This window comes from Coccinella septempunctata, chromosome 4, assembly GCF_907165205.1.
Source record: "Coccinella septempunctata chromosome 4, icCocSept1.1, whole genome shotgun sequence".
Taxonomy (NCBI): domain Eukaryota; kingdom Metazoa; phylum Arthropoda; class Insecta; order Coleoptera; family Coccinellidae; genus Coccinella; species Coccinella septempunctata.
This window is the reverse complement of record NC_058192.1, coordinates 23986671-24004591: the sequence shown is the minus strand read 5'-3', so window position 1 is coordinate 24004591 and position 17921 is coordinate 23986671. Positions and strand designations below refer to the sequence as shown.

At 35.6% G+C, this 17921-nt stretch overlaps 1 protein-coding gene across 2 annotated transcripts in view; it reads left to right on the top strand.

Annotated features, from left to right (window-relative positions):
* LOC123312605 (chitin synthase chs-2) overlaps positions 1-17921 on the top strand; it is a 71513-nt gene that overhangs the window by 52304 nt on the left and 1288 nt on the right. The window contains exons 7-17 of one of the 2 annotated variants that reach the window (XM_044897124.1): positions 2434-2739; positions 4485-4922; positions 6577-6775; positions 6996-7260; positions 7314-7481; positions 7544-7849; positions 7904-8148; positions 8251-8554; positions 10143-10319; positions 14964-15131; positions 15244-15493. In XM_044897124.1, coding sequence (XP_044753059.1) covers positions 2434-2739; positions 4485-4922; positions 6577-6775; positions 6996-7260; positions 7314-7481; positions 7544-7849; positions 7904-8148; positions 8251-8554; positions 10143-10319; positions 14964-15131; positions 15244-15493 — 2826 coding nt within the window. Of the gene's footprint in view, positions 1-2433; positions 2740-4484; positions 4923-6576; positions 6776-6995; positions 7261-7313; positions 7482-7543; positions 7850-7903; positions 8149-8250; positions 8555-9805; positions 9983-10142; positions 10320-14963; positions 15132-15243; positions 15494-17921 lie in introns of both variants that reach the window. The other variant, XM_044897123.1, reaches the window with a different exon arrangement.

Sequence of the window (17921 nt, the reverse complement as noted above, 5' to 3'; positions counted from 1 at the left end):
GCAGCTTAATGTGCACGCTCCTAAAACGGCATCCACATTATGCCGCTGTGTATGTGGATGCATCGTCGGCTAGTGCCGATATGCCGCTGAATGCCGCTGATAAATCGCTGAATTGTCGATGTCGGTCTCCACCAAAGGAAAGCAACGGAAATTTATAGTGAGGATGTGCCAACCGCTGCCCTCAGAGCAGCTTCAGTTGCAATTTAGACTGTGTACACCCATGTTCTCTTGTTGGCTTTGCCGATGAGACACAGCAGCATAATGTGGATGCAGCTTAAGCGGGCTATTGGTAGCATTTTCAGCAAGTAGATTTTCGAATTGGAAACCAATGATCTTTTAGTTCTTATCAATGTCGTTGTAGTTCCTCAAAAACCTTAATTTTTAAAATTCGAGAACCTAGTCGAATTCCCCTACAAAAAACAAGGTTTCGTACAAAAATGTCATAATTCATGAAGAATTGTTGAAAAAACTATTTTCCTATATTCAGGGTGGTTCAGAAATAATGTGCATGATTCTACTTTCCCAATTCAAATGGTTACCCTATTTTTGTTTTTTTTTTCTTTTTATTCGTTCGAAATCTTTTTTACGAAACATACCCAAAACCCAAAGACTACTCTATAATCTTTGCCTCTACCCAGGTTTGATATATTAAAAGATATTGACATTAGAAATACAGGAAATACTAGAATATACCGCGGTAATCAATTGATAAATGCGATCTAATTTTAAGTGTTTTACATGTCCTCGTTTTTGCACGATAAATTCTTTTTATCCCTCTTTTGCTCCCAAAACCATACTCTGATTTTGGGTGTTCAATAGATTTACTTCTTCTATCATTTGTTTTTGTATTCTTTCCAGAGTTGATCAGTACACTTGCGATTTCTTTTAACAATATCTTCTTATACGTCAAACCGGTATAAAGTAGGACAGACAAAACAGTGGGAAAAGCCCTTTGAAAAAAGAAAGTAGGGTTATTCACAGGCTTTTCGAAACAATCTGAGTATATGAAATAAGGTTTACTTTAAGAAGTTAAAAGGAGATGGGGCATTTATAATCAATCTCCCTGTATAGCAGGGAAACGATGAATTAATTTCTAAACTACCTTACGAGGACATATTGAAAAATTCTTAGCCTACTATAGAACCAAACAAAATTTCAAAGTCAAAATATTTTATTACTCAGCATATTCCTTCTCTTAATTGGAGAAAAATTTTCTTCTTGCTCTGCAAACCAAAGCTCCACAGCTTTCATCAACTCCTCGTTGGAAGAAAATTTACGACCTTTAAAACTTTTTTTCAGTTGAGGAAAGAGATGATAGTCGGATGGAGCCAAATCTGGTGAATAAGGGGGAGTGTTCTAGTGATTCAAACCCTAAATCACGAATTTTTTGCATGGCAACATGAGATTTGTGTGCAGGGGTGTTGTCCTGCAAAAACAAAACACCTTTGAATAGCTTTCCGCGTCTTTTCTCTAGATGTTTAGTGTTCAGTAATGTCGAATAGTAATCTCCGGTTTTATTGTTCTACCCTTATCCAAAAAATCAATCATGATTACTCCATGGCAATCCCAAAAAACTGAAGCAGGAACTTTCCCAGCAGATTTTTGGACAAGAAACTTCTTAGGTTTTTTGGTCAACATTCAAACATTTGGGGATCCATTTTGCAATTTTTCTCATGCCCAAATTGACATGAACTATTAAATGATGACCGCGTTCATATGAAATATTCAGTGCTTCAGATAGTTTTAGCCCAATTCGACGGTCTGATAAAATCATGTCATGAACCGCATCGATATTTTTGAGGACCGACACAGAAACTGGCCTTTCCGATTGGTCATCATCTTCAATGGAAAATTTACCTTTTCTGAAGCTTGCAGTCAGATTTTTCATGGTCGCATACGAAGGACATTGATCACCAAGGCTATTAAGCATATCTTCGTAAATCTGCTTACCTCTTAACCCTTTTAAATACAGGTACTTGAGGATGGCTCGATATTACAATTTTTCGATTTTCACAATTTCGGTGGACATCTTCTTTCTTTTAATTCATTGCTTGACTCTGGTTTAATTTTTTGACCTCAAACTTCACACTGACACTTCTAATGAGTTATTGTTCGTTGCTATGGTAACGCAATTTTTTTTTTATGCATGGAACTGGTCTAAGCTAACTAGATATCAATAGATCCTCGTATATCTGTATTCTGTAATCCTACAGATAAGGGGACAACACGAAAATTCTAAGGATATCACACAGGTCTTGGATAAATTATTGCCAAATACTAAGAATTTATCAGAAACTGCTGAACTCGATAAAGACCACAGCGAAAGGGGCATAACAAACCTGAGAGAACTCTGTGTACTTTTAAAATTTATGATGCTATGAGAGTGATAACAATCTTTATATCAATATTACCAATGATAACTGTTCATTTCAGGACTGAACCGATGCAGGGATGACGAAGCTGACGTCAAAACGGAAGACTTGGATGAAATTCAAAAAGAAAAAGGGGACGAATATTACGAAACGATATCGAATCACACGGATGGTTCTACCCCCAGAACTATCAAAAGTTCCGATCATATCACCAGAATTTACGCTTGTGCAACGATGTGGCACGAAACTAAAGAGGAAATGTTGGAGTTTTTACAGTCAATTCTGAGACTTGATGAAGATCAATCTGCCAGAAGAGTTGCTCAGAAGTACTTGAGGGTGGTGGATCCAGACTACTATGAATTCGAAAGTAAGTTGAAATGGTTGCGGAAAATGTCCGTCAATATTCATAGGCCTTTATTGTTAAGCCCGTTTGCAACAGCCGAGATTTCTCTAGAGAAATTACTCGTGAATTCATGCGCCGTGAATTCTCTGCAGTTACATACGCACTTTCGGTAGAATTTACTGTCCAGATGCATACAAAATAATCTCTGCCGTATTCTTGCCAAAATTTTGTAGAGAGTTCACCCAAGAATTCTCGGCTGACCCAATTATGAAAAAATTGAGATCAAAGAATTTATTGCTGAAAAAGCTTCAGATGTCCCAATAGGTTTTCTCCCTCGGCGGAGTTATGCATTAGGGAGGGGCTGAAATGTGCCCCTTAAGGAGTGTCTTCACGTTTTTTCGATCACATCTCCTGTGGGATTTCAAATTTCAAAAAAAATTGTTGATTTGGAAGGTGTATAACATTGAATTTTGCTTCCATTGAGACCAGATGCATATATTTTGGACCGTTTTCGTTATACATGTCCTCGATGTTTGAACAATTCTGGAGAATGAAGAAAAATATTCGTTTTAAAAACAGTTTTTTGTATCATCCAGAATAATCCAAAATAACCTATTGATGATAAAAGTTAAGTTTGAAAATTTGTTGAGCATTGAATGTAGGTATATCACAAACCAAGACTTTTCTATACGAAATTCATCCCCAAGATTTCAGTGGTCCATTTTCAAAATTTCAGCTTCCAAAAAAACGTCTTCTTTATACCTATTTCATTGGATCCATGTTTTTGGCAATTTTTTGTGTAAAACTATTAATATCTCCGAAAGTATCAGGAATAAGAATAGAGAAATACTAGATGAAAATACTCTAGTTATTTCTTATCCTCCTTGTAGACTTTTTTGTTAAATTTTATGCCTCACATTTTTTTTTTACACCTGATAATTTGAATTTTGAAGGGATGCAGATGCATTTCCACGTCATGTCAGCTCACGCTTTCGCGCAAAATCCTATGCTAGGATTTTTGAATCATGCGCACTGTGGCATGGGCCCACGTCACGTCAGAGCGTTGATAGAGGAAAGAGAAAATACCGCATTGCGCAGCTACGAAGGAGAAATTTCTGTGTCCAAAATCAACATGTTTTTGGTTACGTTTACCCCGATCTCTATAGTAGTCTTTTTCAGCATATTTGCCATAAATTACATAATTTCAGACTTGTCTACAACGAAACTCTTGATACCAAAATCTTAAAATGAACGAAACACTATTACACCAAACACAAATTCAACAATAATGAACATTAAAAAATATTAGGGTAAACGAAAACACAAATGGCGTAGATCAGCTTGTTTCCATGGAGTATATGTAAACATAAACCTCTAGAGATGTTGGACACATTTTTCTTGTTGTTTACGTTATCTACCCCTTCCTCTATCTACTCGTCAGAGTACACATTGAGGAACGTGATATGCATGTGAATTTCATCTTAAAAGTTGTACTCCTCGCATCAAAAATCGAGCGCGTCCGAGAATTTTTTTAATTTGCGTGCATCATTCGTAATTCTGCATCTTCTGAAAACATACCTATTTTGGGAAACAAGGCCAATGACTGATTGATTTTTCGTTAGGCCGTACTAGAGCTCTAAAGTTTGATTTTGAGAAGTATGGAAGATAGATAATAACACAAATTTGTGGGGAGTATCTCACCATTGTTTGGAACACTGAAATGTATAAACAGAATCGTCAAAATATTTATTTTCAACACGTCTTTTCAGCTCACATCTTCTTCGATGATGCCTTCGAGTTATCAGACCACAGCGATGATGACACTCAAGTTAATAGATTCGTGAAACTCTTGATTTCGAGTCTTGATGAGGCCGCTTCGGAAGTACATCAAACGCACATCCGAATCCGACCACCAAAGAAAATACCGACTCCATATGGTGGAAGATTGATTTGGACACTTCCGGGTAAAACTACTATGATCGCCCACTTGAAAGACAAAATGAAGATAAGACACAGAAAGAGATGGTCCCAGGTTATGTACATGTATTATCTTCTTGGGCATCGACTGATGGAACTGCCCATTTCGGTAGACAGAAAGGCTGTGATAGCAGAAAATACGTATCTGTTAACATTGGATGGGGATGTTGATTTTCAACCTTCAGCACTGTTGCTGCTCATCGATCTTATGAAGAAGAATAGAAACTTGGGTAAGTTGTCATCAATATAGTTAATTACTTCCAAAATGGATATAGACGACATACATACATACCATCAAGTTGATCTAATGCTAGAAAAAAATATATTGAATTGATGTCGCCAATACTTGATGAAAATCCATAATTTAACTAAAAACAGAATTTTATGATTTTCACTAACATGAGTTTTTTAACCACGACACGTGCTTCGCTATCACAATATAGCATCTTCATATGCTACTAACGGTTCCTCAAGTTGGCAATCTCCTTTTTAGAGTCTTAGAGATGGTCCAAAGTAGTGGGAATTTCGATGATCATTGTGGAATTAACCCTGCCCAGTGAGAGACTGTTTTTTGGCAGGGCTGATGGGCCTACACTAGATAGATTTCTATGGTACCCCAAACAACAACAACAAAAATCTTTATTCTGCCATATTTCGATTCCAGAACCCTTGGTTACAGAACCTCAAACCTATTATCCAATCGAGCATGTTGTAGAAACTGATCTGGGAAAATTTCAACCCTCAAATGGGGGTCTTCCCTTGCTAAGGTAGTTTGAGGTCGTCGGGATATATGACAGTAGTCATGAAACCCTTTTTCAGGCCATCCCTACCAACACGTCACACACTACAATTTGTCCAATGCTAAAAATTTGCGTGATTGAAAATCTTAGAAATCTAACTAAACAATTGTCACTGCTTCGTTGACCTAATGAATAGAATAGAATAGAAAAGAATACATTTATGGATCTTTGTCGACATTGAAAAAATGTATAAGACACGTCAAAACAATTTCTGCAAAAAAAAAAACATTATACATCGGAAATATTGACCGAAATATAAAAAAAACTTTGTGCTCATTTTCACCATTTACAAACAGGGACAAGCCGAAGAACTGTGAAGAAATATTTTCACTCTCTTCTGGGGGCAGTTTACTAATAAATATCATTTAGGAAAGAAAAATTTCCTCGAGTCATTCCATAAATCTTTGGAATATTTTGATTGAGTATAATTTCAATGACAGCGAAAAAATTAGAGAGGTGATTTTTTGAGGAAGATTAAAGTGAATATTTGATATAATTTTTTTTTTAAAACCTCCCGCGAAAAGGTTAAGCCCCTCCGAAGATTAACAAAGAAAATTGTTTTTTTTTTTTATTTTCCATGTATATGATAGTGCACAATCATGGTATCGGATTTATTGCTTTTATGATTGTCATTGCAAAGCACAAACTACTAGATATTAAGGCAAAATACCCTCTCTTAAATTGTCGAAAAAGTTTGTAGAACTAAAAAAGTTAGTATATGAATTGGGCTTTTCAGCCATGTTTTTTTGAAAAGGAAAATTTTCATCCAAAAGTTGTGAGAGAAAATATCTTGGAGGTTCACTATTTCAACCCTTTCCGAGCATACTTCAAAAATTCCAACATGTTATAATAATTTCATTGACAAATGATATTTACCAAATTTCGTGTCTTTAGCTATACAGGGAAAATAAAAAAACCAATTTTTCTGCTAACCTTCGGAAAGTTGTTTTTTTTTTTCTGGGGGAAGTTTTTCAAAAAATTTTATACCAAATGCCCACCTCAAGTTTCAACACAGAATAACCCCTTCCATTTTTTTCTTGTTATTCAGATACACCCTGTATGAATATCATATTTTGTTTTACAGGAGCTGCTTGTGGACGTATTCACCCTCTTGGATCCGGTCCTATGGTTTGGTACCAAATGTTCGAATATGCTATAGGTCATTGGCTCCAAAAAGCTACTGAACACGTTATTGGTTGTGTCCTCTGTAGTCCAGGATGTTTTTCACTCTTTAGAGGAAAGGCTTTGATGGACGATAATGTTATGAAGAAATATACAACAAGGTATGAGACTTCAAATTATGTGTATCTAGACGAGTATTTTCTACAGCCCTGATCCAAATAAAAATTTTGAAAGGCATCGGATCAGAAGACCCGATGCAGACAGACCCAATATGTGTTGAGCATTTTCAGATATGTATAATTATGAAAAATATGAAAAACATTTCAATATAGTTTCCACCCAAAATGAGTAGAATACTTACCACTTATTTTTCCATTTCAGGTCTGATGAAGCTAGGCACTATGTACAGTATGATCAGGGTGAAGATAGATGGCTTTGTACACTTCTCCTTCAAAGAGGATATCGTGTTGAATATTCAGCTGCATCAGACGCGTACACTCACGCACCAGAAGGATTCAATGAGTTCTACAATCAGAGAAGAAGATGGGTACCATCGACTATTGCGAACATCATGGACCTGCTGATGGATTATAAGAAAACCATAAAGATTAATGATAATATTTCTAAACCTTATATAGGATACCAGGTAAGCATCTATATAAACTTGATTGAAATATTGAAAACAATGAGAAATTACAGATACTTTTGATGGGCGGCACGATTCTTGGACCTGGAACCATATTTCTTATGTTGGTAGGAGCTTTTGTCGCGGCCTTCCAAATAGATAACTGGACAAGTTTCTACTATAATATTTATCCGATACTTTTCTTCATCCTGGTTTGTTTCACTTGTAAAGCTAATATACAGGTAAAAAATACTCATGAGAGTTGAAAATGACACGTAAAAATGTGCAAATCATTTGCTTTCAGCTGTTGGTTGCTCAAATATTATCCACTTGTTACGCTCTTATAATGATGGCCGTTATTGTGGGTACCGCTCTTCAGTTAAGGGAAGACGGATGGGGTTCGCCATCTTCCATTTTCTTAAGTGCCATGACAGGGTCCTTCTTTATAGCAGCTTGTCTTCATCCTCAAGAATTTTGGTGCATAGTACCTGGAGTCATCTACTTGTTATCAATTCCTTCCATGTACCTTCTCTTGATTTTATACTCGATAATAAACTTGAATGTTGTATCCTGGGGTACCAGGGAGGTGGCGGTCAAAAAGACGAAAAAGGTGAGAGTTTCGGAAAAATAGAATACATATTTTAAAATAACCATGAATCAATAGGAATTGGAGGAGGAGAAGAAAGCAGCTGAAGAAGCAAAACGAAGAGCTAAACAGAAATCTCTGTTAGGCTTTCTACAAAACGGAGGTACAAACGATGACGATGCGGGAAGTATAGAAATATCTCTAGCAGGATTATTCAAATGTATGCTTTGCACTCATCAATCGCCAAGTGACGAGAAGGCTCAATTAATCCAGATAGCGGACTCTTTGGAAGGTCTGAGTAAGAGATTGGATAGTATAGAGAGGTGAGTAAATTTATGAAAAAATTGTGTTCAATTTGTTACGATCATTAGATCGAAATTTAAGCTCATTGACTCTTGTAAATACAGAGCTTGTTTCCTATCTAGAGCTGTAGACCCAGTAGGACATACTTCAAGAAAACGAAGTGTTTCTGCATCATCTAGAGGAGATCGACATAACAATTTAGGACCAGTAGCTGAAGAATCGGATAAGGAATCGTCCGAATCCGAATCCGAAACTGCATCCACATCGCCTAAGAGTAAAAGGGATGATCTGATCAATCCCTATTGGATTGAAGATCCGGAAGTTGGAAAGGGAGAGGTAGAATTCCTAAGCAGTGCTGAACTGCAATTCTGGAAAGATTTGCTGGACAAGTATTTGTTTCCTATCGATGAAAATCCAGAAGAAAAGGTAATTCTATGAAAAAAGTCAGATTACTTGGACACGCGCAATAACAAATTCATAAGGACGAGTCGATTTTCGTTTTTCGACAAAGTTGCTGAAAATTTTATTATCTTTCAAAAACCAACTGCCTGGGAACAACACCATTAACCAACACATTCAAAAATTTCAGGTTAAAATCACGAATGGCAATGCATATTAAGAATAACTACGTCTTGGTCGAATAATAGCACTCATAATTTTGTCATGATAAATTTTTACCGAAAATTGAATCTTGAACTTGAACTACCGAATTCATCAAAAATTCATTACATCCCTACAGAGTGTTGGGCTTTTGAAATATCAGTTTTAGAAAAACATTAGGGAAAACTAAAATTAACCTTCCAAGTAAAATTATAAGTTATGGTATTACATTCAAATTAAGGAATTATGCTTTAAGATTTTTTCAGAAGATGCTACCTCATTCCTAATCAAGGAAATATTTTTTAGTTCTCTTTCCATATGCATGGTGAGTCTTTGACTCGTACAAATATTTTAACAATAGATTTTTGAGGTCGAAAGAAACACTTTTGCCCCCATATCATTTTTTCCGATTCGGCCCTTATAAAAAGACATAGCCATTATAACTTTTCATAATGAGCTATGCCACCCCTGAAAAAACAATATTACCTTCAGTAAATCTGTGACACTACACATCTGTGGATCTTTTAAACCGAGTCGCATTCAGCCAAAGTTTCCAAATTTTAAAATTTCACAGACACTTTTTAATTTTTGAACATCAAATTACTCGAAAACATCGCATTAACGAGAAAATGTGAAGAATACTTTTATTTTACAAAACGTTCAAATATTCATTAGAAATCGTCCAACTTAGTTTCAAGAGTTTTGTGCTTTGTATTGTTTGTATCTTTATGTTCATAAAGAGAAAACTGGAAGACGTGGGTGAATTTCATCAAGTAAATGATAAACTATATTCCGAAATTAATTTCACTCGTTAAAATCGTCAACAGCTTGATTCTTTTAAATCGAGACGATTCGTGTGTGTGTGTGTGTCTTTTGACCTCAAAAATATACTGTTACAATATTCGTACGAGTCAAAAACTCACCCTGTATATTCCCCATCATTTTCGAGAAATTTCATCTCGTACAAGGTATTAAACATGTATTTCATAAAACTAGTCTTAGATTTATCGAATTCGACCAAATTATTGTTACCTATGTGAAATAGAGCAGGAATTAAAAAGAAATTGCAAATTATAGGCACGTATAGCATCGGATCTAAAAGAACTGAGGGACAAAGCTGTGTTTGCATTTTTAATGATCAATGCCATTTTTGTGCTGATTGTGTTCCTCCTGACCCTCAAAAAGGACTCCCTCCACGTGAAATGGCCCTTCGGCGTCAGAACCAACATTACTTATGATGAAAGCTCCCAAGAGGTAATTCAAAGTCCACATGATCATCCCAAATTTCTGGTCACTTGATTCAGCACGGTAAATGAAAAGTAAAATCAATCAACTCCAAATATACAATCCAGAAATCGGCAAGGATCATGTGGGCTATTTTTATTATAAACTAACACATTTTTTACACTTACAGGCGCGCGTAGCAAAAGAGTTGATAGAACTTAGAAATAGGTCAGTTTTTGCGTTTTTTATGTGCAACGCCCTCTTCGTTGTGATTGTTTTCCTTTTGCAACTCAACAAGGATCAAATACACGTAAAGTGGCCTTGGGGTATAAAAACCAACATTACTTATGATGAGGAGACATCTGAGGTATTTACCGTTTCAAATATCTTCTCACGAATGTCTTCTTCCGTGGATGTTGGATTACCTACTAATGGATTATCTATGGTGTTTATAGACAGCAAAACTATGCGCATTTTTCGCGTTATTTTCTGGTTGTATTTCTCATTCGGGTGGTCTAAATTAGAGGCAAGGCATGAGGCAATTATATGTACACATGGAAAAAGAACACCCGCAGTACCAATAACTTTTAAGGGATGTAGTGTGCCTTCTGTTCGGAGTAGAATCCACTAGTGTTGGATAAGGGAGGTTGTCATTTGAAAAATAGATACCGACAAAATGGTTTCGGTTGACTGCGAAATGCTACTCTTCTAGTGTATTTCGATTGGATATATGCTACGGTCTTCATTTTGGGGCTCACCAAGGGGGAGTATTGAGTTGGATCTCGTTGCCTGCTAGATGGCGCTGAAGCATTTCATCGGCATTTGTTCAAGTGTCCGCTGTTCATATAAGTGGAAATTGTTGTTTGAATGAGTTCAAATAAGACAGAAATCACAAGCACCATCTACTCTTCTTCGATGGGATGGTCTGCCGTCGACCAAACCGAGTGGTTTGGTCGATTCAAACTATTCAGAGATTCAAACATTTGTTGAAATTTATAAGAACGGGTGCTATGCATCTGAATTATTTCTTATTATTGCATGCATGCTTTACGTCCAGTTTCATACTCTGAAGTCACTTTAAGCTGAAAGCATCATTTATTGTCATTTTTAGTAGGGTTAAAGGAAGCTTTAAAATTAAAGCGACTTTAGGTTTGATTATGGAACCGGCCGAAAATTTGATTATGAAACTGGACGTTAAGTCTAGTGCCAGTTGCTTCCGCAAATAAAGGGTGGTCCATCTAGTGTTTGGAATTTGAACTACCGATTATTTGACTTTATAAACGTCAATTATTCTTTTTGACGTGACTAATATTTAGTTGAAAGTTTGAAGTTTACGAAATGGGACGCTATTCGCTTGAAGAAAGTTGGGAAATATTAAAAACTTATTTCCCAAGTGGTGAGTCTTCTACTCAAACTGTGAGAAATTTAAGAAAAAAATTCGACAAAAAAAATGTTCCAAAAACCCAATTTGTGGATCAATTTGTGAAGCGTGTTCGTGAAACCGGAACGTTGGTGGATAAACCAACACGTGTACGTACACGTCCGGTCCGTTCAACCGAAAATATTGCTGCTGTGGCTGAAAGTGTGCGTGAACAACCATCAACATCAGTTCGCCATCGTTCTCAACAATTGGACATTTCACGCACTTCTTTGATGGGAATTTTGCGTAAAGATCTTGCCATGAAGCCGTATAAAGTTCAATTGGTGCAACAGCTAAAGCCAATTGACCATCCGAGTCGTCTACAGTTCGCAAATTGGGCGGAAAATTGTTTGGCGGAGGATAACGAATTTTATCGAAAAATCGTCTTTTCGGACGAAGCTCATTTATACCTCGGTGGTTATGTTAATAAGCAAAATTGTCGCATCTGGGGCACAGAAAACCCGCACGTCGTCATAGAGAAGCCAATGCACCCACAACGAGTGACTGTTTGGTGCGGACTTTGGTCTGGCGGCATCATCGGTCCATTTTTCTTTGAAAATGAAGCAGAAATCGCCGTAACCGTCAATGCCGAGCGCTACCGCGCAATGTTGAACGATTGGCTCTTTCAAGAAATTGAAGCTGACGACTTGGACGATGTTTGGTTTCAACAGGACGGTGCAACGAGCCATACAGCACACGCCACAATCGATGTTTTACGCCGCATTTTCGGAAATCGAATAATCAGCAGAAATGCTGATGTGAATTGGCCACCAAGAAGCTGCGATCTGACGCCATTGGATTATTATCTTTGGGGAGCAGTGAAAGATAAGTGTTACGCCAACAATCCAGAAACAATTCAAGACCTCAAGACCGAAATTCAAGCTGCTATTGGTGAAATAGAGCCCCAAACAATCGAAAATGTATTAAAAAATTGGGTGGAACGAATAGGCTACTGCCAAGTCAGCCGTGGTGGTCATTTGGCCGAAATTATTTTTCATAAATAAATGTCATGAACCAACCTTTTAAATAAATGTTCAACCATTGAAAAATATTGAGCAGTTTTTTTTTTATAGCAAAATTAAATTCCAATTTTTAAATGGGCCACCCTTTACATATATCGACCAAGTTGCGGAGCGCGATATTATTGTGATATATTCAAATACCGGGTGTTCTTTTTACCATTTCTGCGTATTATTTGATGACAAATAAAAAAAAATTTATATATACATATCCAGGAGTATCATCGCCGATATGTTTCATACAAGTAATAACAAAATTGAAATAAGAATAGTTCATATACCATTATACACTGTGTACATAAAATAACGTAACTTAAACAAATCAGCAATTGAGTAATACCATATCAGCTTTTTATGGTATTTATAAGTCATTTTGGAGTAACTGTGCACCCTGTATACCTCTAATCTACTTATGCGAATGGCCTGAATTATTTACTTATTTATTATTTACTTTCATTCAAAATTTTTTTTGCAAACCTAACAAATCGAAATATTGCGTTACATTATGTAAACACTGTATAATTTTTCCGTATTGGAGATTTTCGAAAAACATTGCCTCGCTGCCATAGACCAATGAATTTTAACTACTGAATTTCCTCGATGCACAAATTTCTGCTCTTGAGAAAATTACTCAGCGTAGTTTTGTTGGCTCTTTTATGCCAATCACATCCACTTCTGCATACTCAACAATATGTGTGTGCATTTTAACATATACATATTACAATACACAGGTTTGTGCTCATTATCTAACAAGTGGAACTGGCAAAATATACAATAATGGATATCGCACCATATCATTCACACTTCAATGCTGTATTTGTTGAATGGTAGCTATAATAATGAGGCATTTATATGAATCAGTTCAATAAATACAACATCCCACTATTATTTCAGAACCCCAATTCCATCTTTCATTTCATATCATTTTGTTTTGGCATAAACCGGGTGCCGATTGAATGAACTGACATTGTATTTTATTCGAAATTGTATTAGGCAATATCTGTTCATCTCATTATGGTACTGTCATTCAGGGAGGTGGGGGGTCAAGGGGCCCGGGTCCTTTGATTATTTCTATGGGGTAAGCGTCTCGCATACATTCAGGTCGAAAAAACTAATTTCCCCAACATCCTGAGGTATAGTCCTCAAAATTCATCGACAGAAATAAGTTTGGTTGAAAATTAGCCTAAAAAAGTTTCCAACGGCTTCCTGCTAGTGCCAACCATGGAGGGTAGAGTGGAGAATACTCTAGCCGTATTAAAAGTGTCCGTAAAATACGACAACAATAATGCTCCATATACATATACATAAAAGAATAAATCATTCTAATGAGATGAACACGAATTAACTAATACTGAAATAAATACAATGTGTTATCTTTCGATTTAACTCTCACAAGAATTACCTCGAAAGGGTTCATTGACTTGTAACAGGGAAATTTATTTAGAAAAACAGCTAGAATCTTCATACAATTTTCCCAAAACCGTTGCACTGAAACTCATTAATGAAAATGCATTTTGTAGATGGGAAATATTCTGAAAATTAAGATGTTCTAAAATTTTTTGTCAAATGCAAAAATTCATTTTTATTTTGCCTGGGGATAATGAAATAGATTTAATTCACAAGGTTTTGGAACATCAAGGAATTTAAGCATTATTAATTTTAATTATTTAAAAAAAAATAGCATATAGCATCTCATTCATTAAAAAGCATGTTTTCACGGAAAATAAAATTATGTACAAACACTTTGGATTTTTGGAATCCCTCAACATTTTCTGAATTCATTAAAAATCAGGCTAAGAGAGAAGAAGTGTTACCACACTGTTACCTTCAACCTTATGTATAGAATTAAGAAGCCGAAAAACTAGCTTTCTGAAAAATGATATGAATGTCATTCTTTCCAATTAACAGGAAGTAAATTGGTCTATCATACCAATGGAAGGAATTAGAATCAAAATTATCTTCTTTATTTTTGGGACCAACGAATAGTTTGGGAGTTTTTTTCAACATACACATATATATCAAATACTTGGATTTAAGAAATTTTGCTGCAAAATTGAGCACAATTGAATACATGGTCGTAATTATCATTCATATTCATCGTCATCCTCAGGATCATTCCATCTTTTCATTTGCGTATTCGATTTCACATTAACGTTATATGTGGGCTTAAAAAAAAGAAAACAAATATATCAACTGGAAAATCGAAACATTGTTTGACAAACAATACTTCATTTTTCATTCCGTGGTTTCATCTCAATTTCGCCTGATTCTTTTCTCAACCTCGTCTAAAATTCCTAATTTGTTTTAAAATGTGTTCCTTCCCGTCAAATTCATGTGAATAATATTCTAACATTCTTACTACCTTTCAAGGTGATGTAACAAATGGCTGAGGGCCTTTTTCTAATATTGTTCATATAATATTACTCTTGAATTTGTTGTGGTTGATATGAATATTTAGAGGAGGAAAATTCACCTTTACTAATAAACCAATTTGGAAAAACTCATTTTTTTCCTCTGAATTGAACCTTCTAAAACGGAGTATTTCATGTTCTTATACATTTTCATCTTACAGGTACATATCACTAAGGAGTACCTTCAACTGGAACCAATTGGTCTAGTGTTCGTGTTCTTCTTCTCCCTCATTTTGTTCATACAGTTCACTGCCATGTTGTTCCATCGATTCGGAACAATCGCCCATATTCTAGCATCTACAGAACTCAATCTCTGTTTCCACAAAAAGGCAAGTTGGGAAATATAATACACAACATAGTGATCCAAACTCGTAACTATTTGATGTTTATTTAGAATTACTTTAAATTCTTATTTGGAACAAATTTTACTGTAACTTACAGAAAGAAGAAATGTCACCAAATGCTTTATTGGATAAACAAGCTGTGGAAATAGTCAAACAGCTGCAGAAACTTCAGGGTATAGATGAAGGAGACTATGATAATGACTCCGGATCTGGACCTGATAGAATTGGACGAAGAAAGACTATCCACAACCTAGAACGGGCAGCTCAAAAGAAACGACAAATCGGTACTTTGGATGTAGCATTTAGAAAAAGATTTGCCAAACTGAATGCTAATGGAGCAGAAAAGGGTAAGTAACCCCTAATCAAGAAATCATTATTGTAAATTATTGTACAATTAAAGTGGACAATTTCCAAAACCACCACGATTATACTGCATTATATGCGTACATCTCTCTGCATGATACGACATAACAGTCTTCGTGTTCAGACGACAGAGCGGCTATAAATTTTGGTTGTCTCTTGTCCGACTCAGTAGGGATCGACGACTATCGTTCACTAGGTCTCATTCTTATTAATTTATTCACGATATGGGATGGTCAAGCCTTTTCATGTATTTTCATGGTTGGCCATTTCAAATGAAGATATACAGATATAATATACTCCACCTGCAATTAGACAAGCTAAATCTCGCATTCAAAAATGTTACCGAAATAAAGATAAGATAAAGTATCAGGATTTTTGAATGAGAAAAGGGAAGGAAAAAGGCCTTTGAATTTTCAAGATATAAGGATCGAACTGGAAACATAGGTTATGTTTTTGTGTTAACATGTTAACATCATCCAGTATGCCAAGTGATTTTAAGTATCTAAAATAATTGTTTGTTTTGTTTGTATATTTTACAGCCTCCGTTATTTTCACGCACCTACGTGATACGGGAAAATAAAATTATTTCGAGGGATTGACTCAAATTTTTAACGAAGCAAAGAAAGAATTAGTGAGCTTTGACTGCTATTTCATTTGAATGTTGTTTTTTATCTTCATATCTCGTAAACTTCAACCCCTATTGATCCGTCAGGAAATTCGTTACGTTCACTTGTTTATGGAGAAAATGGGCTAAATAAAAAAAAGGACTTTAGATCTTGTTAGTGTATTTTAAAACACTCTGCATATGCAGATTCGGAAAATATCTTATACGGGACGTATAGGATATTCAATGCATAAAGGAGAGTGAATTGAAATCCAGTCGCACATTATAATAAAGATAGAAATATATGCGTATTATCAAAAATATTAAAAATATAAAGATATTAAGTAATATCTTGGCGTAATATGAACAGAATGCTTCTTCTCTCTCACAGGTGGCCAGTGGGGAGTGGGAACCTCATTCGAATCTGCGGACTGCGATCGCCACTCGAATGAGGTCTGTCCCCACTTAGGTCTTAGGTCACCTTCTACCTATGTGTGATCTAGTTCAACACTGGATTTTTCATTATTATAACGCGTATACAGGGTGTACCAAGTTCGAGGGCCTATAAGACGTTTCTGGAGAACTGGACCTATTTGAAATCTGAAAATTGGGATTATGATATTGTTCGACCTTATCTACTGAGCTAAAATATTCTTGAAGCGTGAGCATTTCCAGTTATATTGGATTGGAAATAAATTTTTTGTTTCTATTTTTTCGTTTCTGATATGATAGAGTAGTCAATTTCGAATATATTTCTGTTCAAATCATATCAGGAAAGAAAAAATAAAAAAAAACTTTTTTGGAAAAATTTACGTTCCTGTATAACTGAAAGTGCTTAGGCTTCAAGAATATTTTAGACTCGATTTCAGCTCAGTTGATAATGTCGAAAAATATCATAATCCAAATTTTCAGATTTCAAGAAGTAAAGTTCTCCAGAAACGTCTAAAAGGCCCTCGAACTTGGTACACCTTGTATATTTCGAGCTTTGCACTGTTCCACTGGATTTCAGTTTACTCTCGCTCAAGCACTGAATATCCTATACGTCCAGCAGCATTTTCCGAATCCTCTAGGTTATGTAGGATACCTAACACTCATGGTATGAGAGCCAGAATGTATACAGGGTGAGTCTTTGACTTAAACATATATTTCAACAGAATATTCCTGAGGTGAAAAAAACACTTTTCCCTTTCCCCGATTCGGCTTGGTTGAAAAAAATACAGCATATTGAAAATCCATAAAAAAATACAATTTTCAGTTATATCTCACACCTCATCCGAACACAAAATTCCACCCACATCTTCCAGTTTCTTCATGATGTTCATGACATAGCATAAAAATAGCAGAAATTCAAAGAACCCAACTCTCAAAAGTAAATTGAACCCTGACTAATGAATATTTGACCATTTTGGAAAATAAAAATATGTATTCTTCATAATTTCTCGTACAGTACGACGTTTCGAGAAATTTGATATTCAAAAGTAACAGATATCTCTTAAATACCAAAAATTGGGTACCTTGGCAGAAAGAAACTCTGAACACATTCCACTTCATCTATTTTTCAAATTATGCGCCTGGTTGGCGCCATCTACACAATACAAATTTGTAGCATGATATAAGAACATCTTCTTATATCATGATTTGTAGTAGGTATCATAGATTTAGCTTGTTATTATGAAGAGAATTTTGTCGTTATTATAGAGTTCAGTGTTTATCAACTTTGCAACATTTGAATGTTCAGAGAAAATATCATTTATCTAGTTATTTATTTGTATATGAAAAATAAGTGGTTAAATGGGCCTGTCCGGTAG